The sequence below is a fragment of the Cydia splendana genome, chromosome 2, assembly GCF_910591565.1.
Source record: "Cydia splendana chromosome 2, ilCydSple1.2, whole genome shotgun sequence".
Classification (NCBI taxonomy): Eukaryota; Metazoa; Arthropoda; class Insecta; order Lepidoptera; family Tortricidae; genus Cydia; species Cydia splendana.
This window is the reverse complement of record NC_085961.1, coordinates 1967246-1986635: the sequence shown is the minus strand read 5'-3', so window position 1 is coordinate 1986635 and position 19390 is coordinate 1967246. Positions and strand designations below refer to the sequence as shown.

At 38.0% G+C, this 19390-nt stretch overlaps 1 protein-coding gene across 1 annotated transcript; it reads right to left on the bottom strand.

The window, feature by feature from the left end:
- Positions 1–1969: 1969 nt before the first annotated feature.
- LOC134801662 (probable chitinase 2) lies at positions 1970–19172 on the bottom strand. Its single transcript, XM_063774282.1, has 8 exons — positions 19050–19172; positions 12550–12732; positions 11315–11415; positions 8688–8953; positions 6732–6871; positions 5853–6007; positions 3067–3517; positions 1970–2511 (listed from the first exon to the last, which is right to left on the bottom strand). The coding sequence occupies exons 1-8, from the start codon at positions 19111–19113 to the stop codon at positions 2327–2329; spliced, it is 1545 nt and encodes a 514-aa protein (XP_063630352.1). The 5' UTR covers positions 19114–19172; the 3' UTR covers positions 1970–2326.
- Between the last annotated feature and the right edge of the window lie 218 nt (positions 19173–19390).

Below are 19390 nucleotides of genomic sequence, written 5' to 3'. Positions count from 1 at the left end.
TCTCTAGAAAATATTTTAAGGAATACTGTAATTTAACTACGCTGTATTGCAATAAAAATTACTCACTAAATATTAACAATCACTCGCCATTTATCAGTATAAATGTCCATAATTATTTACATTTCCCGAAATATCCTGACATCTGGTAACACTACCTACTACTGATACTCGGAGATATTGAAAAGGTACGCTTCCTTTGGTAAGGGTCTCGAGACCGGATAGACGTCATGATCGCATTTTTGATATTGGAAATATCAGGAGATCCGCAGGATTTGTACGCAAATCCCGCAATTTTGCCTGACGAATTTATTGTACATTCAGTTTTTAAAATGTAAAGTGCAGCATGAGAAAATTTGCAATGTCGAAGGATAATATTTTTAATTTCTAGTCGATTTATGCGGGTTTGTGAAGTCTACGGCTCCCAGAGCCGCTAATTAAACGAGTGTTAATGGCTCCTCTACACGAATGGCCAACGCCGGCCAATCCAAGGGACGCATTTATGCAAGAGGGAGCAAGTGATATTGCTATCTCCGTCTACCGCATGGCTGCGTCCCTTGGATTGGCCGGCGTTAGCCATTCGTGTAGAGGAGCCATAAGAGTTTCGGCCAAGCGGCAATACCGCACTGTCATCTAGCCGACCATACCACAAAGTATCAAACCGACTTCTCAAAAATAGGCAAAATATTAGCATCATATCCTTCGTCAACATCTGCCCTGTGGCTTTACATTAAAACCACATTTTTTCCGACACCTATTGAATGGCATAGAATTCACCATAACAATAGACCCTCAGCCTCAGCCTTTCCGCGCGATGACGTGAAAATGACACTTTTATGGGCGCCTGAGTATGCGGATTTTAAATCTAATATCCCTCGTCAAAGTTGCGGCTATTATTACAAGAAATATGTATTGTATAGTTTTGATAAAGTCGTCTGGAGGTTGGATACTTGAATATGATTTATGTAAAATAGTGTAAGAATGTTTTCTTTCATGTGTTTTGTGTAGGGTGAGTCTGGGAGTATTGCCCAGATGAGTTGAATAAGTTAAGCAATTCTTCTTCTTCTCGTGTTGATGGCTTCAGACTGTGAGGGGCCAGAAGTTATCTATATCTTTATTATCGACATTTATCGCCCCGATATCGATATTTTTTTTCCGTGAAGGAACACATCGTGAGGAAACCTGCATACATCTGTGAAGAAATTCAAAAGGTGTATGTGAAGTCCCCAATCCGCATTGGACTAGCGTGGGGACTATTACAGCCCAAGCCCTCTTGCGCACGAGAGAAGGCCTGTGCCCAGCAGTGGGACGTATTAGGCTGAATTATTATTATTATCGCCCCATCTGTCGCGGACGTCCTGCTCAGAGCACTCAAGTTGGCATGCGGGCACGTTGGACATGATAGTATGTGCGATTGTCAATCGAGATTTGCGCTTGTAAAATGTTGTTGATACTGTAGCTTGTAACTGTACTGCAGCTTTCCTGACTCATTAAGGCTGCCTTGTTAACTTAACTTTATTGTTCACAACTTTGGGAACAAATCAAAATTATTATTTTTTGTTCGAATCCGACTTTCACCACTGGAGGGTTTTGTCACTTTTATTTTAATATATGTGATCTATTTCAGTTTTTAACTCTATTGTGTTGAGTTCCATTAAGAGAAGGAATGTGCCCACTAGTGGACGTATAGTACCTACCTAGTGTAAAGGTTGATTACCTAATGGCCCCAATGGATAGCTTTTTTAAGTAAAACAAATAGATTTATATACATTTTGTAATTTTTATACTTAGTAATACACATTTTTTGTACTATCAAATTATTCACAAATTAATACAAACCAATAATATTTAAAAATAATATTGAATATCACGAACCATAAAAAATAATAATCGAGTTTTAATAACAATTGATTACTTAATACAACTCCTTTCAAAAGAGATTAAGACAAAGATCGTTTTGGCATATTTGCCAAAGTCGTAAATTGGCATTTAAAAATATTTACTGACAATATTTATGACCAAAGTTAATATATTTAATATACTAAACCGTTTTTAGCACGGTATTCTTGTAAACACTTGTTAAGTTTGCCTTTAAAGATTATATGAAGTACTCATATAATTAAATAGAGATTTATGTAGTATTTCAAACGAGTTTACACTTTTGTTTAGGTGCATCGAGTTAACTTGGGGAAACAAAGTAATCTTGAAAAACGCTAATTTCTATTAAACTAGAGGCACTTTTTTTGTGCTGTACAGAAAGTGCTTCAAATTTAGAAAATATTTGCAATTTATCAAAATTAACATACATCTGAAGTTTATTTTTCCAACGTTAACATGTGACAAGGTACTTATAATTGCAGTATTTGTTAGTGTCATCCCACACTAGGCCGCTAGGGCAGTCCATGAGTTTGGTCTCCAGACCGTAACCTCCCAAAACACACATAAAGAAGGTAGAGCAGTCCGCGGGGTTGGCTATTGGACCTTCTGAAGTGCACAATGCAGATGGCGTTGATGCTGCAATTAAAAATTGAGTTTGTGATACACGCTTTTATCTCCAGACTTTTTACATATTATGTAAGGTCAATGTGGCTAATTCCGTCATAGGGACTATTCCGTCCACGAGCTTATATTTTCATGATTTTCTATCGTAGGAAAAAATGCATTTGCTTTTTGATTGCTGAAACTAAAAGCAATCGCTGCTTTGTCGGCAAAATTATCAATGTTGTTCGTTGTTCGAGAAAAATGCTAGTGGACGGAATAGTCCCTATGACGGAATTAGCCACATTGACCTTACCAGTACTCTGTAACGCTCTTCTAGAGTCCACATAATTAGTATGTATTCCATACGATGAGAGAAAGGGGCAGAGGATTAATGATCGTTAAGTACCTGATTAGCTAAACATTATAAACAACCAGGTTTGTCTTAGTATAGGCAAAAATCTTCCCCATAGCTTACAACCTTTTAATTTTATGGTTTTTCGAAAAACGGTAGATTCCAAATTCATAACTGCGAAAACGACTCTGGGACTTAACGCTTTTTAACCAGTTTTTAACGGACCCTTTCATTACCTGTTGTTGTCGTTGTTTTTGCGGTAGATGTCGTTGTAGGACTAGACGTAGTGCTTGTAGGCGCTTTAGTTGTAGAAGCCGTAGTACTAGGAGTAGTAGTAGTAGTAGTAGAAGCCGTGCTACTAGGAGTACTAGCCGACGTGGTTGTTGACACTGTGGTACTAGGAGTAGTTGTTGATGTACTAGATGTAGAAGAACTTGATCCAGCTAAGGCTGTTTTAATAGATCTTAGTAAAGCAAAATCCTCTCCACATTTTCCGTGGAAGTCATCAGTTTCGATGCTCCAGACCATGGCACCGGCGATGCCGAGATTCATGGCATATTCGACCTTCTTGGCTAAGGAATTAGGGTCATCGTAGGATACCCAGTTATTGCCTTGGACTGCATATGGTACTTCAGCCGTGGAATCGTAAAGGACGTCCCAGGTTTCCGTATTTAGTTTGTTGCAGAACTGTAAAAGAAAACGTAGTGTAGTTTAAGGAGTGTTATTTGTTGCATATTTAATCCCCTGGGTACACAAATATGGTACTAATTTTAAACATAACCAAAGACTTACATAAAGTATATAATTAAAGGAATAGAAAAAAAACCGGCCAAGTGCGAGTCGGACTCGCGTTCCAAGGGTTCCGTATATTACACAATTTTTAACAATCAGTGCCGGATTAAGATATTTAATGTTGATGCCCTAAGGATTTCTAGGTGCCCCCTCTCCCTAGGGTCATCAAGATTACATTGATTTTTTGGTTAATTGAGAGAAGTTCATTGCCGCGTTACAGCTTGAGAATGGAAATCATCAGTCACATCATTTTATCACGAAAATTGACAGTGCCGCAGCAGTAATGTTGCAACAGAGTACCTAATGCTGTTGCAGTCGCCACCCGAATGTCATCTTTATCATAGCTTAGAAAGTAATAGAAACGCGAGCGAAGCGAGCGCCGAAATTTTTCGATATAAAAACGCAATATGATAGACAGTTGTAAATTTTTACTTTTAGTATGGAAATCAGTCACATCATTTTATCACGGAAGTTGACAGTACTGCAGCAGTAACGTTGCAACAGAGTAATGTTGCTGCAGTCGCCACCCGAATGTCACCTTTATCATACCTTATAAAGTTATTGAAAACGCGAGCGAAGCGAGCGCGAAATTTTTTCGATATACAAACGCAATTTTACTTTTAGTCCCAACCAGGCGCGAATCTAGGATTTCATACAGAGAAGGGATGGGACAGTTTTCTATCAGCCTAGCTTCGCATAGGGCTCGATATTTCTTAGGCTTCGATATTCGAGGTTGTTTTCATGCATAAAATATGCAAGAAAGCAGAGCTTGGAATTGAATTGGCGAAGTGTGAGAAAGGCAGTAGGCCTAGCTGCGAAAGAGGAAAGCTTGGATTTGGATCCACGCCCAAGTGTAATTAAGGCAGAAGGCCTCGCATAAGACCGAACGCCGAACCGCAAAAGAGTGGGTTGAAATCGAATCTATGCATGTAATCACGACTCTTCTACTGCTACCGATTGTTTCCCAAAGAATTACGCGCCATTATTTTTGCAAATTTGCTTTTGGACAGCTAAAAAAAATCGTGTGGTAAAAACGATGTGTCTGTCCCTAATTTTAAAATTTGTTCACCTTTTTCAACCTGGCATTTTGGTGCCCCTCCTGAACGTGGTGCCCTAAGCACGTGCTTGTTTTGCTTATTGGTTACAAAGTCTTTATTAATTCAACCATTAAAGTCGACGAGTACAAAAAACTTTAAGCTAGCTCTCAATTTAACATTTTTTTAAATTTGACCTTACAATTACTCGTAAGTAGGTAAGACCGTTAAATATTTAATATGATTATCTTATCAGAAAATTATCACCAATTACTCTAAGAAAACTACTACTCTAAGTAATCCGGCACTGTTAACAATGTATTTTTTATGTAAAACGTAAGTGAAATCTCTTTAAAAAATCCGTAGGGGTCGGATTAAAAACTGTAATTAAGTCCGACTCACGCTTGACTGTACATTTCTAATAGGTTTTCCTGTCATCTATAGGTATAGACCTATTTAATGTATTTTTTTCAAAATTGTAGACCTAGTAGTTTCGGAGATAAGGGGGGGGGGGGGGGGAATGGTCATTTTTTGCCTATTTTCTTGAATAACTTCTAAACTTTTGATTCGAAAATTATAAAAAAAAAATTATTTGAAATCCTTACAATAAGCTCTTTCATTTGATATGTAACATGATATAGTTTGAACAATTTTTTTTTTTCATTTTTTCATTTACCCCCCAAAAGTGGCCCCCATGTTTAAAATTCATTTGTTTACGTTACATGTCCGTATTCGGGTCACAAACTTACATATGTGTACCAAATTTCAACTTGATTGGTCCAGTAGTTCCGGAGAAAATCGGCTGTGACAGACGGACAGACAGACAGACAGACAGACGCACGAGTGATCCTATAAGGGTTCCGTTTTTTCCTTTTGAGGTACGGAACCCTAAAAAAGCAGAGGAAGACCTAGCGTGCGTTTCTGGACCAAGTCAAAGATAAAATCAGCGTAGTGACGTATCAGGAGCACAAAACAGTGGCAGAGAGAGGAACGGAATGGCAGTTACTCCACCGACAAGAGCCAGGCTCTTGAGAATAAAATTATGATGATGATGATGACAAAGACTTTCCCCGCTTCGTCAATTTTGCGGGATCTTCAAATGAACCATCATGTGAATCTATTACCTATCAACTAAGAGATGTGTCAACTTTTTATTTTTACTTTATGGTGATATAAGGATGGTATAGCCAACTTACCTCGTTGTACCCTATTAAGCCATTAGTTGCAGTATATTGTCCAGCTAAACCAGCGCCGCTTGCTGGAGCCCCTACCCCATTGACACTAGAATCGGTTAAGATAAAAGTTCTGCCGTAGAGGGGTAAGCCCAGGACAAGCTTCTCTGGGGGGCATCCTGAAATAAAAACAATTGATTATGTGAGCCGGCACTGTTACTTTTAACTAGCAATGTGCCAAACAGAATTTTCAAAAATTGCAAAATTCCCTTGAAAAGTTCATGGACTTCATTTTATATTTTTCTATATTTTTTTGCCAAACCCTCAGTTAGTTTCGATTTCTATGAAACTTGAAAAAGACACCAATGAGTGACGTAAATATTACCTAAATGAAACAGTCGTCAACATTTAAGAACATTGAGTAGATAACAAATAATAATCCGTAATCTCAACGGGAACTTTCTAAGTGGAATTGATGATATCGCATGAGAATTTTCTCATGAATGTTTACAGAAAATTTCGGAAATTTTTAGAATGTTCTGTAAATTGCACATTGCTACTGTTAACACCGGAACGACGGAAAAAGGGTTGTATAAGTTTTAGTAATAAATCCTCAAACAATAGTTTCAATAAATACGAATTTTAAATTCCAGTAAAGTTTGTCTAATGTAACTTTCCGTAGAATTTGTCGTTTATAGTGACACTTTGTGACGGCCATGTATTTATAAGTTCAGTCACCATCAGAGATATCGTAGCGGCCAAGGTACTCACAAATATCTGAACACACCTGGTTAGAGTGCGTGTTCAGATACTTTTGAGCACCTCGGCCGCTATATGATGGAAAATGTACTATGTGTTGCGAGGTCTATGTTCGGAGCGAGCTATTAAAAATCAAATACCAACCTTGTGTTAGCCAATAGTTCAAAGCGGCATCGACAGCATAGATTCTACCCGCATCTACGTGAAGAGGTGCGTTGTGTCCGGTGACCGAATCCCAGGCGCCGTACATGTCATATGTCATGATGCTGATGAGGTCGACGTACCTGTGGACAGTTAATTGTATTATGTCCTGTAGGTTGCCCTAGTATGAATCCAAGTACCAAGTAAGAGCATGGCAAGGAAGCATAGGGGTGGACGTATGGCCACGCGTTGGGCGGACAGAATAACGTCAGAGACAAACGCCACATTGCAGGCTAGCAAGCACTGGGCCCAAGACAGAGCGGCTTAGAGAGCACTGGTGAAAAGTGTCCACTTTCGTCACGCCTCTCAGCCATGAGGATACGACAAGGAAGAAGAAGTAAGAGCGCTGATTGCTTAACGGTAAGAGGGTGCGACTTTCACTCCAGAGGTTGCGGCTTCAAACCCCGGTTCGTACATGTACGATATATCGATTTTCGGTGAAGGAAAACATCGTGAGGAAACCGAACTCCCAATAAGGCCTAGTTTTTAGGAACTACGATCCTTGGCTCGCAAAAGTCTTCCAGCTTTCTTTAGCTTATTGTGACAGCCTCGTAAATTCAGTCCTAATTTAATCAGGATGAATAAATAAAAGGAAGCTTAGGCTTAAAAACCGGACAAGTGCGAGTCGGACTCGCCCACCGAGGATTCCGTACTTTTTAGTATTAGTTGATATAGCGGCAACAGAAATACATCATCTATGGAAATTTCAACTGTCTAGCTGTCACAGTTCATGAGATACAGCCTGGTGACAGACAGACGGAAAGACAGACATACGGACAGTGGAGTCTTAGTAATAGGGTCCCATTTTTACCCTTTGGGTACGGAACCATAAAAAAAGGAGTTTTGATGTGTCTAAAACCAAATCAATACGGTAACAAAAAGGAAGACTGTTTTGGAAGTTGTTTAAAGAAAGTGTTATAATCTGCCTGTAGACGTGTTGTTATGTTGCGGCACAAAAGGAAAGGGATAATCCCCAGTTAGTTATATCTTGTTCCGCGCCTCAAGCTTTTTATAAGCCCTTGTAAGACATCATTTACATAAAAGCTTGGTGACTAAACAAAGAGTGCCGGTTTTATACATTTTCAGCGCTTTAAATAAAACACATGTAAGTAAATTTAAATCTTTACACTTTGGATTAAATATAAAAGTACCAAATGACATCGCACAAAAACTAGTGTTTATCCAATTCGTGTAATTAGTTGTCATGCAGATCCCAGGCTCCCATGAGCTGGGCAAAAAGCCGGGATAAAATGAGATGATAATACCATGTGACATACGAAACTAATAACGTTAGGTAAAAAATATGTAATATGGTATGGTGGTGGTATGGTATGTAAAATGTGTAATATGGTAGAGAAGAAGGGAGACCTAGAATCACTTATCTCAGCCAAATAAAAAATAATGCGTCGTATGTGGAAATTAAAAGACTGGCACAAGAAAGAAATGATTGGCGATTACTCCACCGACAAGAGCAAAGCTCTTAAGTTATGATGATGATGAAAAAATATGTCCTGTAGGTAAAAAATATAAATCCTGGCTCGTATCGCTCAATGAGTTTTTCGGAACTTATGTACGAAATATCATATCATCAAATATCAATATTATGTGAAGGAAAACATCGTGAGGAAACCTGCATACATCTGCGAAGATATTCAAAGGTGTATGTGAAGTCCCCAATCCTCATTGGGCTAGCGTGGGGACTATAGCCTAAACCCTCTCGCGCATAAGAGGAGGCCTGTGCCCACCAGTGGGACGTATATAGGCTGAAATGTGATGATGATGATGAAAAAATATGTAACATTATATCATTTACATCATAATCTGCTGTGGTCTACGTGAAATTGTGATAATTAAAGTATCTGTCTGTATTATTCACGAAGTGTCAAGACAAAATCTTACTTGGACATTGTTGGAATATCGTAGGACAGCGATGCACTCTGCTCCACAGCCGCCACAGCTACAGTAATCAACAATCCATATTTATCGAACTCTTCCCTCAATTCTTTTAGTAACAAAGAAAAGTTATCCACATCAGCAGACCCCAGAGTTGTATCTCGTTGGTTCGGGTACTCCCAGTCTATATCTAGGCCATCGAAACCGTAGTTCAGGAGCATATCTCTGGCTGTGGTGATGAAGTTATTTCGTAGGGTAGCGGACGCTGCCATCTGTTGAAAAGTTTGTATTGTTGGTTAAGTTAATATAAAGTCTAGTTACTAGACTGGTGGCCTGTAGTGGCCTGTACAGGCCACTTTCAAACTGATATTATCATTCTCTGTTTCTCAATTTTAATCTTGTGACTTAGCAAAGATGGTAGCTATTTGTATGATTTTTTTATTACTTGGTATTATTTGTTACGAGAGGTAGCGCTAACAAATTATTCCCTGAATAAGCTCTCATGCGGTTAAGGTCAGTTTATAAAATATCAACTATAACATCCCGATATATTGCGTAGTCGATTAAACGAGTACCACGGCTTCTAAAAACGTTGCAACAAATGTCTTGCGATTGTATTATACCTAACTGCAGAAAGACCTTAGATTAGATTAGATTAGATTTATTTATTTCATAATACAGATTACATTATAAATTGCAGGCATGTCAATCTACAGGAATTCATATTATGATCGTCAAAAACAGGGATGTCACAACAATATAATCAATAAAATATCAAATTAAAAGTGAAATGATAAGATTTTAAAATAATGTCAAGTGGTCAAAATCTAATCTATAATCTATAATATAATCTAATCTAAATCTAATCTAATACATCATTCATAAATTCACTAACAGAATACAACGGTTTATCCAACAAAAAATCTCTTAATCGGCGTTTGAATGCTTGATCACACAGTTCATTTCTTACAACGGCCGGAAGTCGTTCATAGTAGGTGGGTCCTATGACACGAGGGTTTTTCTGTGCTAGGGCCATACGGCGAGGAACCGTTCTTAGCCGTCCCGTGGAACGGACGTTTATACCCTCAACGTGAACCCGTTTAAATTCTGATATATTGTTTCTCACGTACATTATGATTTCAAAAAGATATAGTGAAAAATGCGTCATAATGCAATATTCAACAAACAGATCCCTACACGAGTGTCTAGTTTTCGCCCCAGCCAAAATACGTAGCGCGCGCTTTTGAATAATAAAAACTCTTTTTGCATCTGTCGAGTTTCCCCACATTATTATTCCGTATGATATCAATGAGTGGAAATGTGCGTAGTACACAGATCTTAAGGCATCCTGAGATATAAGGGGTTTTAGTTTTCGTAGTGCAAAAACGGCACCACTCAGTCTAGCGCAGAGTTTATCCACGTGACATTGCCAGTTCAGGTTTGAGTCAATCGTGAACCCCAGAAACCGGTTTTTATCGCACATTGTCATTGGGGTATTTTCAAAACAAGGAGACACTTCAACATGACGTCCCGAGAAAAACATAATGTTAGACTTGGTTATGTTCTTAGCGAACTCGGCGCCGTCGACTGGACAGAGTAGCATGGCGGTCTTTGGTGTCGGAGGCCAAGATCCACTTCGGGTCGTTGCGCCACAGCAGTAAGTAAGTAAGTAACTGCCGGCTACGTAGGAGCAATGAATTCAATCGAACGTTCAAATGCCGCAATATATCGCAAATTGTATACAATTATCGGTTATCGGTGTTTGTAGAGGCCATTACATAATCACTCGACTAAATTATTCGAAGAATGGACGTATACGCTCGCTCGGTTTTACGGACTGCGGTTTAGTTAGATGCATCAAAACCACCATGTTCGTTAGCAACGGCTCAAATTCAGAGGGCCTACCGCGAACCACGTTCGACGTGTTGCCTCTCTGTCGCACTTGTAAATTTGTACGTTAGTGTGACAGGGAGGCAACAGTCGAACGGGCTCCGCGGTAGGCCCTCAGGATCCCACCCCGTGTAACAAGCAAGATTTTAACTGGGAAATAATCGCTGGTCTGCCATTTAAGCTAGCAGAAATCACCGCTGCTGTTCGTATATAAAAGCAGGGTGAATAATAACCAAGAAATGGGTCATGCTCGGGCCGATATTTATTTTGTAGTCGATTTTTTTTTTATATAATTTGGCTGGTTTGAGGAGTTGCTGCATTATGGGTGAAATATAATCTGTCAAGCCATTTCCGTCAGTAGAAAAAAGCGGCAATTTTAAAAACTATAGGCGCGAAGGGTTATCGACCCATAGAAAATTTGAATATAGCAATTATTTTGGAATTTAGAACCAACAATGTTTTAGTGAAAGAGTCAAAACTAAAGTCAAATGTACGCTATTATTTAACACAAAAAGATTTACGATGCCTTTATACTAGAAAACCACAGACAAAGACGTATTTACGTAAGGATGACTTACGCTAGACCGGGCCGTGCCCGGGCCGAGGCGTCCGACATGTCATTTTCTATGAAGGCTGATCGGTGATCACGTTGCTTTCCATAGAATACGAAGCGCCGGAAGCTCCGGCCCGGCCCCGGCGCGGTCTAGCGTGAGTCATCCAACAAGAAACACCAAAATACTTACCGTAGAATATTTAGCGGATCCCTCATTCCAGCCACCGACGGCGAGAATAGTTTTCAACTTGGCGTTCTGTTGCTTCAAAGCGTTGAATTTGTTGAAATTATCTGAGAGAAAGTACTAATTTTAAGTTTGAGAAAACCAATTATATTTTAAGTTAAATGGGTAGGTACAGATATAGCCCTCCGAATCGCTAAACTTAAGTGGTAGTGGGGGGGGCACATTGCCCGTAGAACCGATGGCCGTTGGGGCGGAAAGGTTCTCGAGTGGCGACCACGTACCGGTAGGCGCAACGTGGGTAGTTCCCCCACAAGGTGGACTGACGACCTGGTAAAGGTCGCGGGAGTCCGCTGGATGCGGGTGGCGCAAGACCGGTCATTGTGGCACTCTTTGGAGGAGGCCTATGTCCAGCAGTGGACGTCCTCTGGCTGATATGATGATGATGATGATGGGTAGGTACAGTCACCTGCAATAATATGTTAGGTACTCTTCGAAAGCCGCAAAAATATGTCACCCGCTCTTATGGCTCTACAAATAAGATCGTGTCAGATATTTTTGCGGCCTTCGTTGTGTAACATATTATTGCAGGTGACTGTACGACAACCCTGTGGCATTCGATTATTAGAGTTGGACTGGGATAAGTCTGCAACGATTTTGATAGCACACGCAGTTTACGTGTTATTTTAAACGTCAAACTTCGATAAAATTACGAAGTATAAATAACATTTGCACTGCGTATGCTATTAATAACGTTGCAGACTTATCTTGGTCTAACTCTACCTAGGTGTTCTCTAGCAATTTAGGGTCAGTCACGGCAAATCGCGATATTTGGATTAAATATTCGCCAAATTTTGTTTTATAGGAAGTTTCATAATTAGTTACTGAATGACGTTGGTCGATTATGGGTCTTACAACTGCCCTATAATTTATGGTTATAATAAAGTTTGGTGATTATTAAGTAGGTATCAGATCAAGATATGTGGTCAAGCGAGACAACTTTAATTTTTGACCCCCACATAGGTGTAGACGAGATGGAATCCCATGCCATTAGGTGGACTATTCGACAGTTTGAGATAGCAGTATCATACCTAGCCCATAGTTATCAGCTAGATCAAGATACGGATCGAGCGAGACAACCGTCCGTCCCATCATTTTGGATTTTGGATGTTGATGTAACAAGAATCTCTTCCCATTGGGTGGACTATTCGATACTAACAAAAACAGTACCTATACAATCTCACCTAATCCATAGTTATCAGCCAGATCAAGGTACGGATCGAGCGAGACAACGGTCCCGTCATTATTGATCCCGACGAAGGTGTAAACGAGATGGGTGCATAGCGACGTGTTGATGTCCGACACGGAGAACTTTCCGTCGCCGGAGCGGTAGGTGGCCCATGTGCCGTAGTAGCAGACTACGACTTCTATAAACAAATAAAACATAATGTTAATAAAGATAATCTGACACAAACATACACATACACAGACACTGCTGCGTCACTGCTAATCTCCTTGATAAAATCAGTGACGCACACTGCAGCAATGCAGTAATTAGAACGTTCAATCCATCATTCATTTTATCAAGGCAATTGACAGTGACACTGCGTTTGTCAACGCTGCACCAGCACGGATATGATGGTCGTTCTTGTCTACGTGACAGCGTGATAAAACGGTATCCGTCACTGTCTATCCCGTGGTGTTAAAAAGTGACAGTTATTTTATCACGTGGATAAACGTGGATAAAGTCATCCAAAATACGCCGACAGTAATGTCGTCTTCCTAACTTGAAATGTGTAAAATAACTCCTTGTTAACAAACGATAACATTATGCGACTGGCCTCAGTGAACGCTTAGCTGCTCAAATCCCTTGGGGCTAGGGTTTGCAATCCGGATCCGAAATGTATGAAATTATCTGGATCTGGATCCGGATCCGCGGATCTTCCCATACATTTCAGATCACAGTGCCAACCCTACTTGGGGCTTTGACTCTCGACACAAGTTATGTCACACAACGCTACACGCCTCACCGAACGCCTGTACGGTTACCATCAGTCGCACTCGAATATTAGTGCAAACGGGATGTATAGAAAGTAAATTACGTTCTCGACGGCGTTTATGTCAGTGACAAACTTATGGTAACCGTACTGGTTTCAAAAGCGGTAAAGTTGTAGTAAGTAATCCGTAGGCTACGGCAACCGTTTGTGTTGTAGTTTGTTTGACACCGACATGGTAAAATAATTAAAATCAGTACTGAATCTTCCCCTTAATAACCGCATGAGCCCGCCTGGATAACCCGGCCACATTTCATGCACCCTCCAGTAGGCCAGTGACGGGATTGCTCAATGTACCGAGTTATACCGATCTAAATTGAGATATGATTTACGATGTGGTTGCTTGAGAGTGACCGGGAGAAGTGCATAGTAGGCATATACCTACAGTTGTAGTGCATAATTATTTTCTTCCATCGTATTTTCACGGAAACGTATGAACGTGTCTTGCTATTTCAGTCAGTTTCGGCACAAAAGGTACTGAGATTGACTGAAGTAGCATGACAAATACGAACGCTTCCGAGAAAGTACGATGGAAAACAATTATGCACTACGTCTGTATTTACAATTTTTATATTAAAGGAAAAATTTTAATAAATCGGTTTGTTTAGCTGAGTCGTGTAATGTCAGGTGTTTAGGTAAATTCATCCCGAATCGTGAAACTTTAATATCAGATTAGAATTCAAGACACTTTGATATAAGTTTTATTTGCTATATTATATTATATTCGTGCAAAAATATATAATTAACGTACAGCAAAGTAAGTACTTTGATTTAAATACATCAGAAACTTCATTATTGATGACATCATTAAAACTGAAAGTGGAAAGTCCTCTTAGTACCTAATTGGTACATAATTAACAAATAACAAGTGACAGTGCGTCACATAGTGTTTTTCCGAGTGCACTGCTGCCTTATCTGTGAGAAAATGCAGCTTAATCCATACACATAATATTGTAAAATAATTATTAATAAAGATAATAGGTACCGTGCTATTATTGATGTGCCGTGAGAAGTTTCTTAAATTGCGAAATTCTCACAGAAAAGTTTCGGAAACTTCTTATATTTTTGTATAGGACTCGAAATTATCGATTCCTATACAAAATTCCTATACAAAATACTATCCTATATTATTCCTGTGGAATTTTCCTGAAATTTCAGATAACTGTTTCAATTTTCTAGAAACTTTTCGCAACTTGCACCTCTTAACTACTCGTAAATACCATTAGGTATTTAATTGAGATTTTCCGACTCTTAATTTCGGCACCTTGACATAATATTGTTTCTTTCATACAAAACATTGTAAACCCTATAAACAAGGAATGACTCATGCTACAACGGCCCGGATCCGGGCCGAGGCGTCCGACACTTAAGTTTTCCGCAGAAAGCATCACGTGATAACACTGATAACCGATCACCCGTCATAGAAAACGAAGTGTCGGAAACCTCGGCCCGGACTCGGACCGTTCTAGCGTTCATTCTTCACACGACCTACTGTAATTTTCTCTGTAACTCTCCTCCATAGCGTTAACCTGACCAGTGCTAGTTGTCAGTCTTGAGAAGACATTAATCGCGATTGATTCATCGCAATGTAAGCACGGACTGTATCGATACAAGCCACTTATGCCTGCAATTACACAACACGTGATATATCTGGCGGCCTAGCCAAGGTGACGATCGCTTGCGCTTCGCCATCGAATCGCTTTGTGTCTCTCTACGAGTAACTCTTCCATAATTAATGTGACAGAGACAATTGCGTTTCGTTCGCTACATATAAGCGTCGGCGATTGGCATTTTGTCTTACATTAAGATTGGTTAATTCTTTCGACGCCGTGTCATACACAAAAGCAGTCACGCGGACGCCACGTCACCGAAGTGTCAAAACTGAAATTGAACTTTATGCATATGCACGTAGGTCTATGTTGCTCTGTGGTCTGTGACCGATTAATCAGTCTTTGGCGTTGAACCCGCGGTGCGGATATCGGCCATTGGCGTCCAAAAGGTTAAATAAATAAATCAATATACCCAAATATTTTTGGGTAATATTCAAAATTGCAATCGGGGCACGTGTCAGATAAATGCCAGTCACATGTGAACCATTTTTAGGGTTCCGTACCCAAAGGGTTTAAACGGGACCCTATTACTAAGACTCCGCTGTCCGTCTGTCTGTTCGTCTGTCACCAGAACCGTGATAGCTAGTAGTAGAGGAGTTGTATGAAAACTTGTAGGTGAGGGTCAAAATAATTCCCACAAAGACGGGGTTTGATTGGTTGTCTATTGTTTGTCCGAAAATTATATAAAATAATACTCATATGCCCGAATTTTATTTGCCCGAATTTCATTTGCCCGAATTGTTTGTTTACCATAAAAATGATGTGACATACTCTTTGTTTACCCGATTATTAGATTCCAGAACGTACGAGTGCCATACGTGTTGTTGTCCATATTATTAATTGTAATAATATTATTTAATAGAATATTTAAACCTCACCTAACCCACTTTTCCAGTAGTATTTCTTTTCTGTAAGGGTCGCAGTTCAAACCTAACCTAACCCATTTTTCTAGTAGCATTTGGTTTCTGTAAGGGTCGCAATTCAAACCTAACCTAACCCACTTTTCTGATAGCATTTCTTTTCTGTAAGGGTCGCAGTTCAAACCTAACCTAACCTACTTTTCTAGTAGCATTTATTTTCTGTGTGGGGTGCAGTTCGAACCTAACCCACTTTTCCAATAGCATTTCTTTTCTGTAAGGGTCGCAGTTCAAACCTAACCTAACCCACTTTTCCAGTAGCATTACTTTTCTGTAAGGGTCGCAGTTTAAACCTAACCTAACCCATTTTTCTAGTAGCATTTGGTTTCTGTAAAACAATTATATTATGGCTAGTGATAATTATGGCTTACAATGATGATGACAAATGATATTATTGAAATTGATTTTATGGGAAACAAAGTTTCTGGCACGTGACTAATATAGTAAACAATAAGTATGGCATATGTAATTATGGGAAACAATATAATGGCTGTTGACTATTATGGGAAATGAAATTATGGCAAATGAAATTCTGGCAAGTGGGTGTATACCGGTTTGATTTTTTAGTTCTATGTTTGTATCTTTTTGACATACTAAAAATATATCAAAATATATGTATGCAAAACGCTTTTTTTTGACCACCAAAATTTTTAACTTCGTAAATTAAATAAAAAAAATTTATATCGTGTGTGGTATCAAATTACAGGATATTAAATAGTGAAAAAGGTAATGACGTTATTTCTAATTAAAAATAAATATCAAAATGGTGGAAGAAAAAATTAAAGCTTGTGCAGTGTTCAAAATCATAATTTTAATTGCGTTTATAATAAAATAATAAATATAAATCTTAAAATCTTCGGTTTCTTCTGAACGGTTTTTAACCTAATTAAACCACGCTGAATCCGAATTTGCCAATTGCTCGATCGAAATCTTGACCGGAAGTGAGATATTTGATATTAAAGGTCCCTTTTTTAGTTTTTCGTAAATAACTCTTAAACGGTGGCGCCTAGCAAAAAATGTTCTGATACATAAGTAATCTGCATAAAATTGCCTACAAGAAAGATTCAGTACAATTTTTCGCTAGGATCAATATACAAAGAGCTATTAACGCGGGAAATTTAATTATAATCACTTCTAAGGTCCCTTTTTTTTAGATTTACGTAAATAACTCGTAAACATTGGCCAATATAAAAAAATGTTGTTAAATGTTAATAATCTACACAAAATTCTCTACAAATAAGATTCAGTACACTTTTCGCCGGGATTAATATTTAAAAAGATAATAAAGAGGGAAAGTTAATTATAATAAATTCTAAGGTTCCTTGTTTTTATTTTTTCGTTAATAATTTGAAAAGTATGACTCGTAGCAAAAAAAATCTTGTACATAAATAATAAACATAAAATTTCCTACAAGAAACATGTAGAACACTTTTCGCTAGGATCAATATTAGAAACGATATTAAAGGAAGAATGTTCATAACAATTAATTCACAGGTCACTTTATTTTAGTTTTTCGTAAATAATTTGTAAAGTATGACCTATTTTGCTATGGGCCACAGTTTACAAGTTATTTACGAAAAACTAAAAAGGGACTTTTAAACTTATTATAATTAACTTACTCGCTGCTTTATTTTTTTAAATATTGATCCTATCGAAAAGTGTTCCATATGTTTCTTGTAGGAAATTTTATGTTTATTATTTATAAATATCTCACTTCCGGCCAAGAATTCGATCGAGCAAATTCGGATGACTAGTCTACAATCGTTTTTTGCTTTTTATATTCTGCCAATCACCTCCTTTGAAGTGCGTTCAGTTTATTGATAAAACTTTTAAATAAATATAGAGCCTGTGAGCCTATATTTTTCATATTATAATAATATAATTAAAAATAAGTATTCATGAATTAAATATTCTTTTCTTTTACACAATGTATTTTGATGTGTAAAACTATAATAGTTTAGTTTTGTTTTCAGTGTAGAAAATAACTTTCAACATTGAAAAAAAATCAGTTTTTAAGCCACTACTTTTGTTTTTTATTTTTATTTTGTAAAATCAATCTCACAATATTTTTTAGCGTGTAATTTCCTGTTATTTGATACCACACACGATTTTTAATATTATTTTTGATTTTTCAAATATCAAATGTCAATAAATGCGTTTTGCATTAATATATTTTGATATATTTTTAGTATGTCATAAAGATACACACAAAGAACTAAAAACATCAAACCCCGTCTTTGTGGGAATTATTTTGACCCCAAAGGCTATATCCTCTCTACTACTAGACAGTTGAAATTTTCACAGATGATTGTATTTCTGTTGCCACTATAACAACAACTACTGAAAACATAATATAATAAATATTTAAGTGGGGATCCCATACAAGACACGCGATTTTTTTGCCATTTTTTACGTAATGGCACGGAACCCTTCGTGCGCGAGTCCGACTCGCACCTGGCCGGTTTTTTTTAATCAAACATGCGCGGTACTTAGAGCTTAGTCTATATAAATATATACCCAGTCCATGTTTATTACACAATATTTATCTTTAAGTCTAGGAAGCACCTTCCTACTTAAAAAAAACAACGGGTTGCACTCCGGGAGTGCCGACAGAAGTGATAACTCAATGACTAGTCCAAAATGTCTGCAGCACTATGTATAATTGACCCATCCTCCTTTCTATTGAAAAACTTTTGTTCCGAAATTGTGTCAGTGAGCTTGTTTAAAATTCGAATAGAAATTGTAAAGTTACTTTGCAGACCACGCATCTAAATATATTTGGTCATGATATTTTGAGTTTTATTCACCAGTACTAGAGTTCTCTTTTATTAGCGATTTCATCAAGATGTAGCTTTATTGAATTATATTTGAGTGATATAAAGTTAGAATGTAACTGTGAGATCCTCGTATTTCAACCCGTACAAGATTAGAACCTTTTTCATGTAATGTCATTGAGTTTTTCTTTATTGATTTAAATGCCATTTAAATGAGTGGCCATCTAAACGTTACGGTCACGTGATCGCGTTACGCTGTCTGGAGTTTATCATTTTTCCCCACCTCAAAAAGTGCTCAGCGCCGCTAAAGAAGTTTTCAATTCAAAAAAATCCTCTTTCACTATTACCTACATCAATTCTCTCCATCTCATTAAAATTTAATTACTTACTATCTTGCCCCTCCGCAAAAACGGTCAGCAGAAAAATTCCAAACACATTGAACAACAAAGACATTTTCAAAGGTACTAATTATGCTGAAGAATCCAATGATTAGTAATGATAAAGCAATGCCAACTAATATAGTAATAAATAGACTACGTATATATATGAAAAACGTTATCTGGGGAATCAAGATCATGGGGATTAAGGTGAGCAAACTTGATACCTATCTATATTGAGTAAGATTAGATTTTATTGGCCAATATAGTTATGACTGTTTAGGGAAATGCTTTCACAGACAGATAAGAAATACTTACGATACACTTACCTATTCGTCAACATTCTATATCAT

Bases quoted from the DNA above. Each gene is read 5' to 3' on its own strand.
- LOC134801662 (XM_063774282.1), bottom strand. From the start codon at position 19,113: ATGTCTTTGTTGTTCAATGTGTTTGGAATTTTTCTGCTGACCGTTTTT. The intron at 12,733-19,049 runs GTAAGTAATTAA...ATTTGTTTATAG, and splicing joins TTTTGCGGAGGGGCAAGATA to AAGTCGTAGTCTGCTACTAC. The intron at 2,512-3,066 runs GTAATGAAAGGG...TTTTAATTGCAG, and splicing joins AAAAACAACGACAACAACAG to CATCAACGCCATCTGCATTG.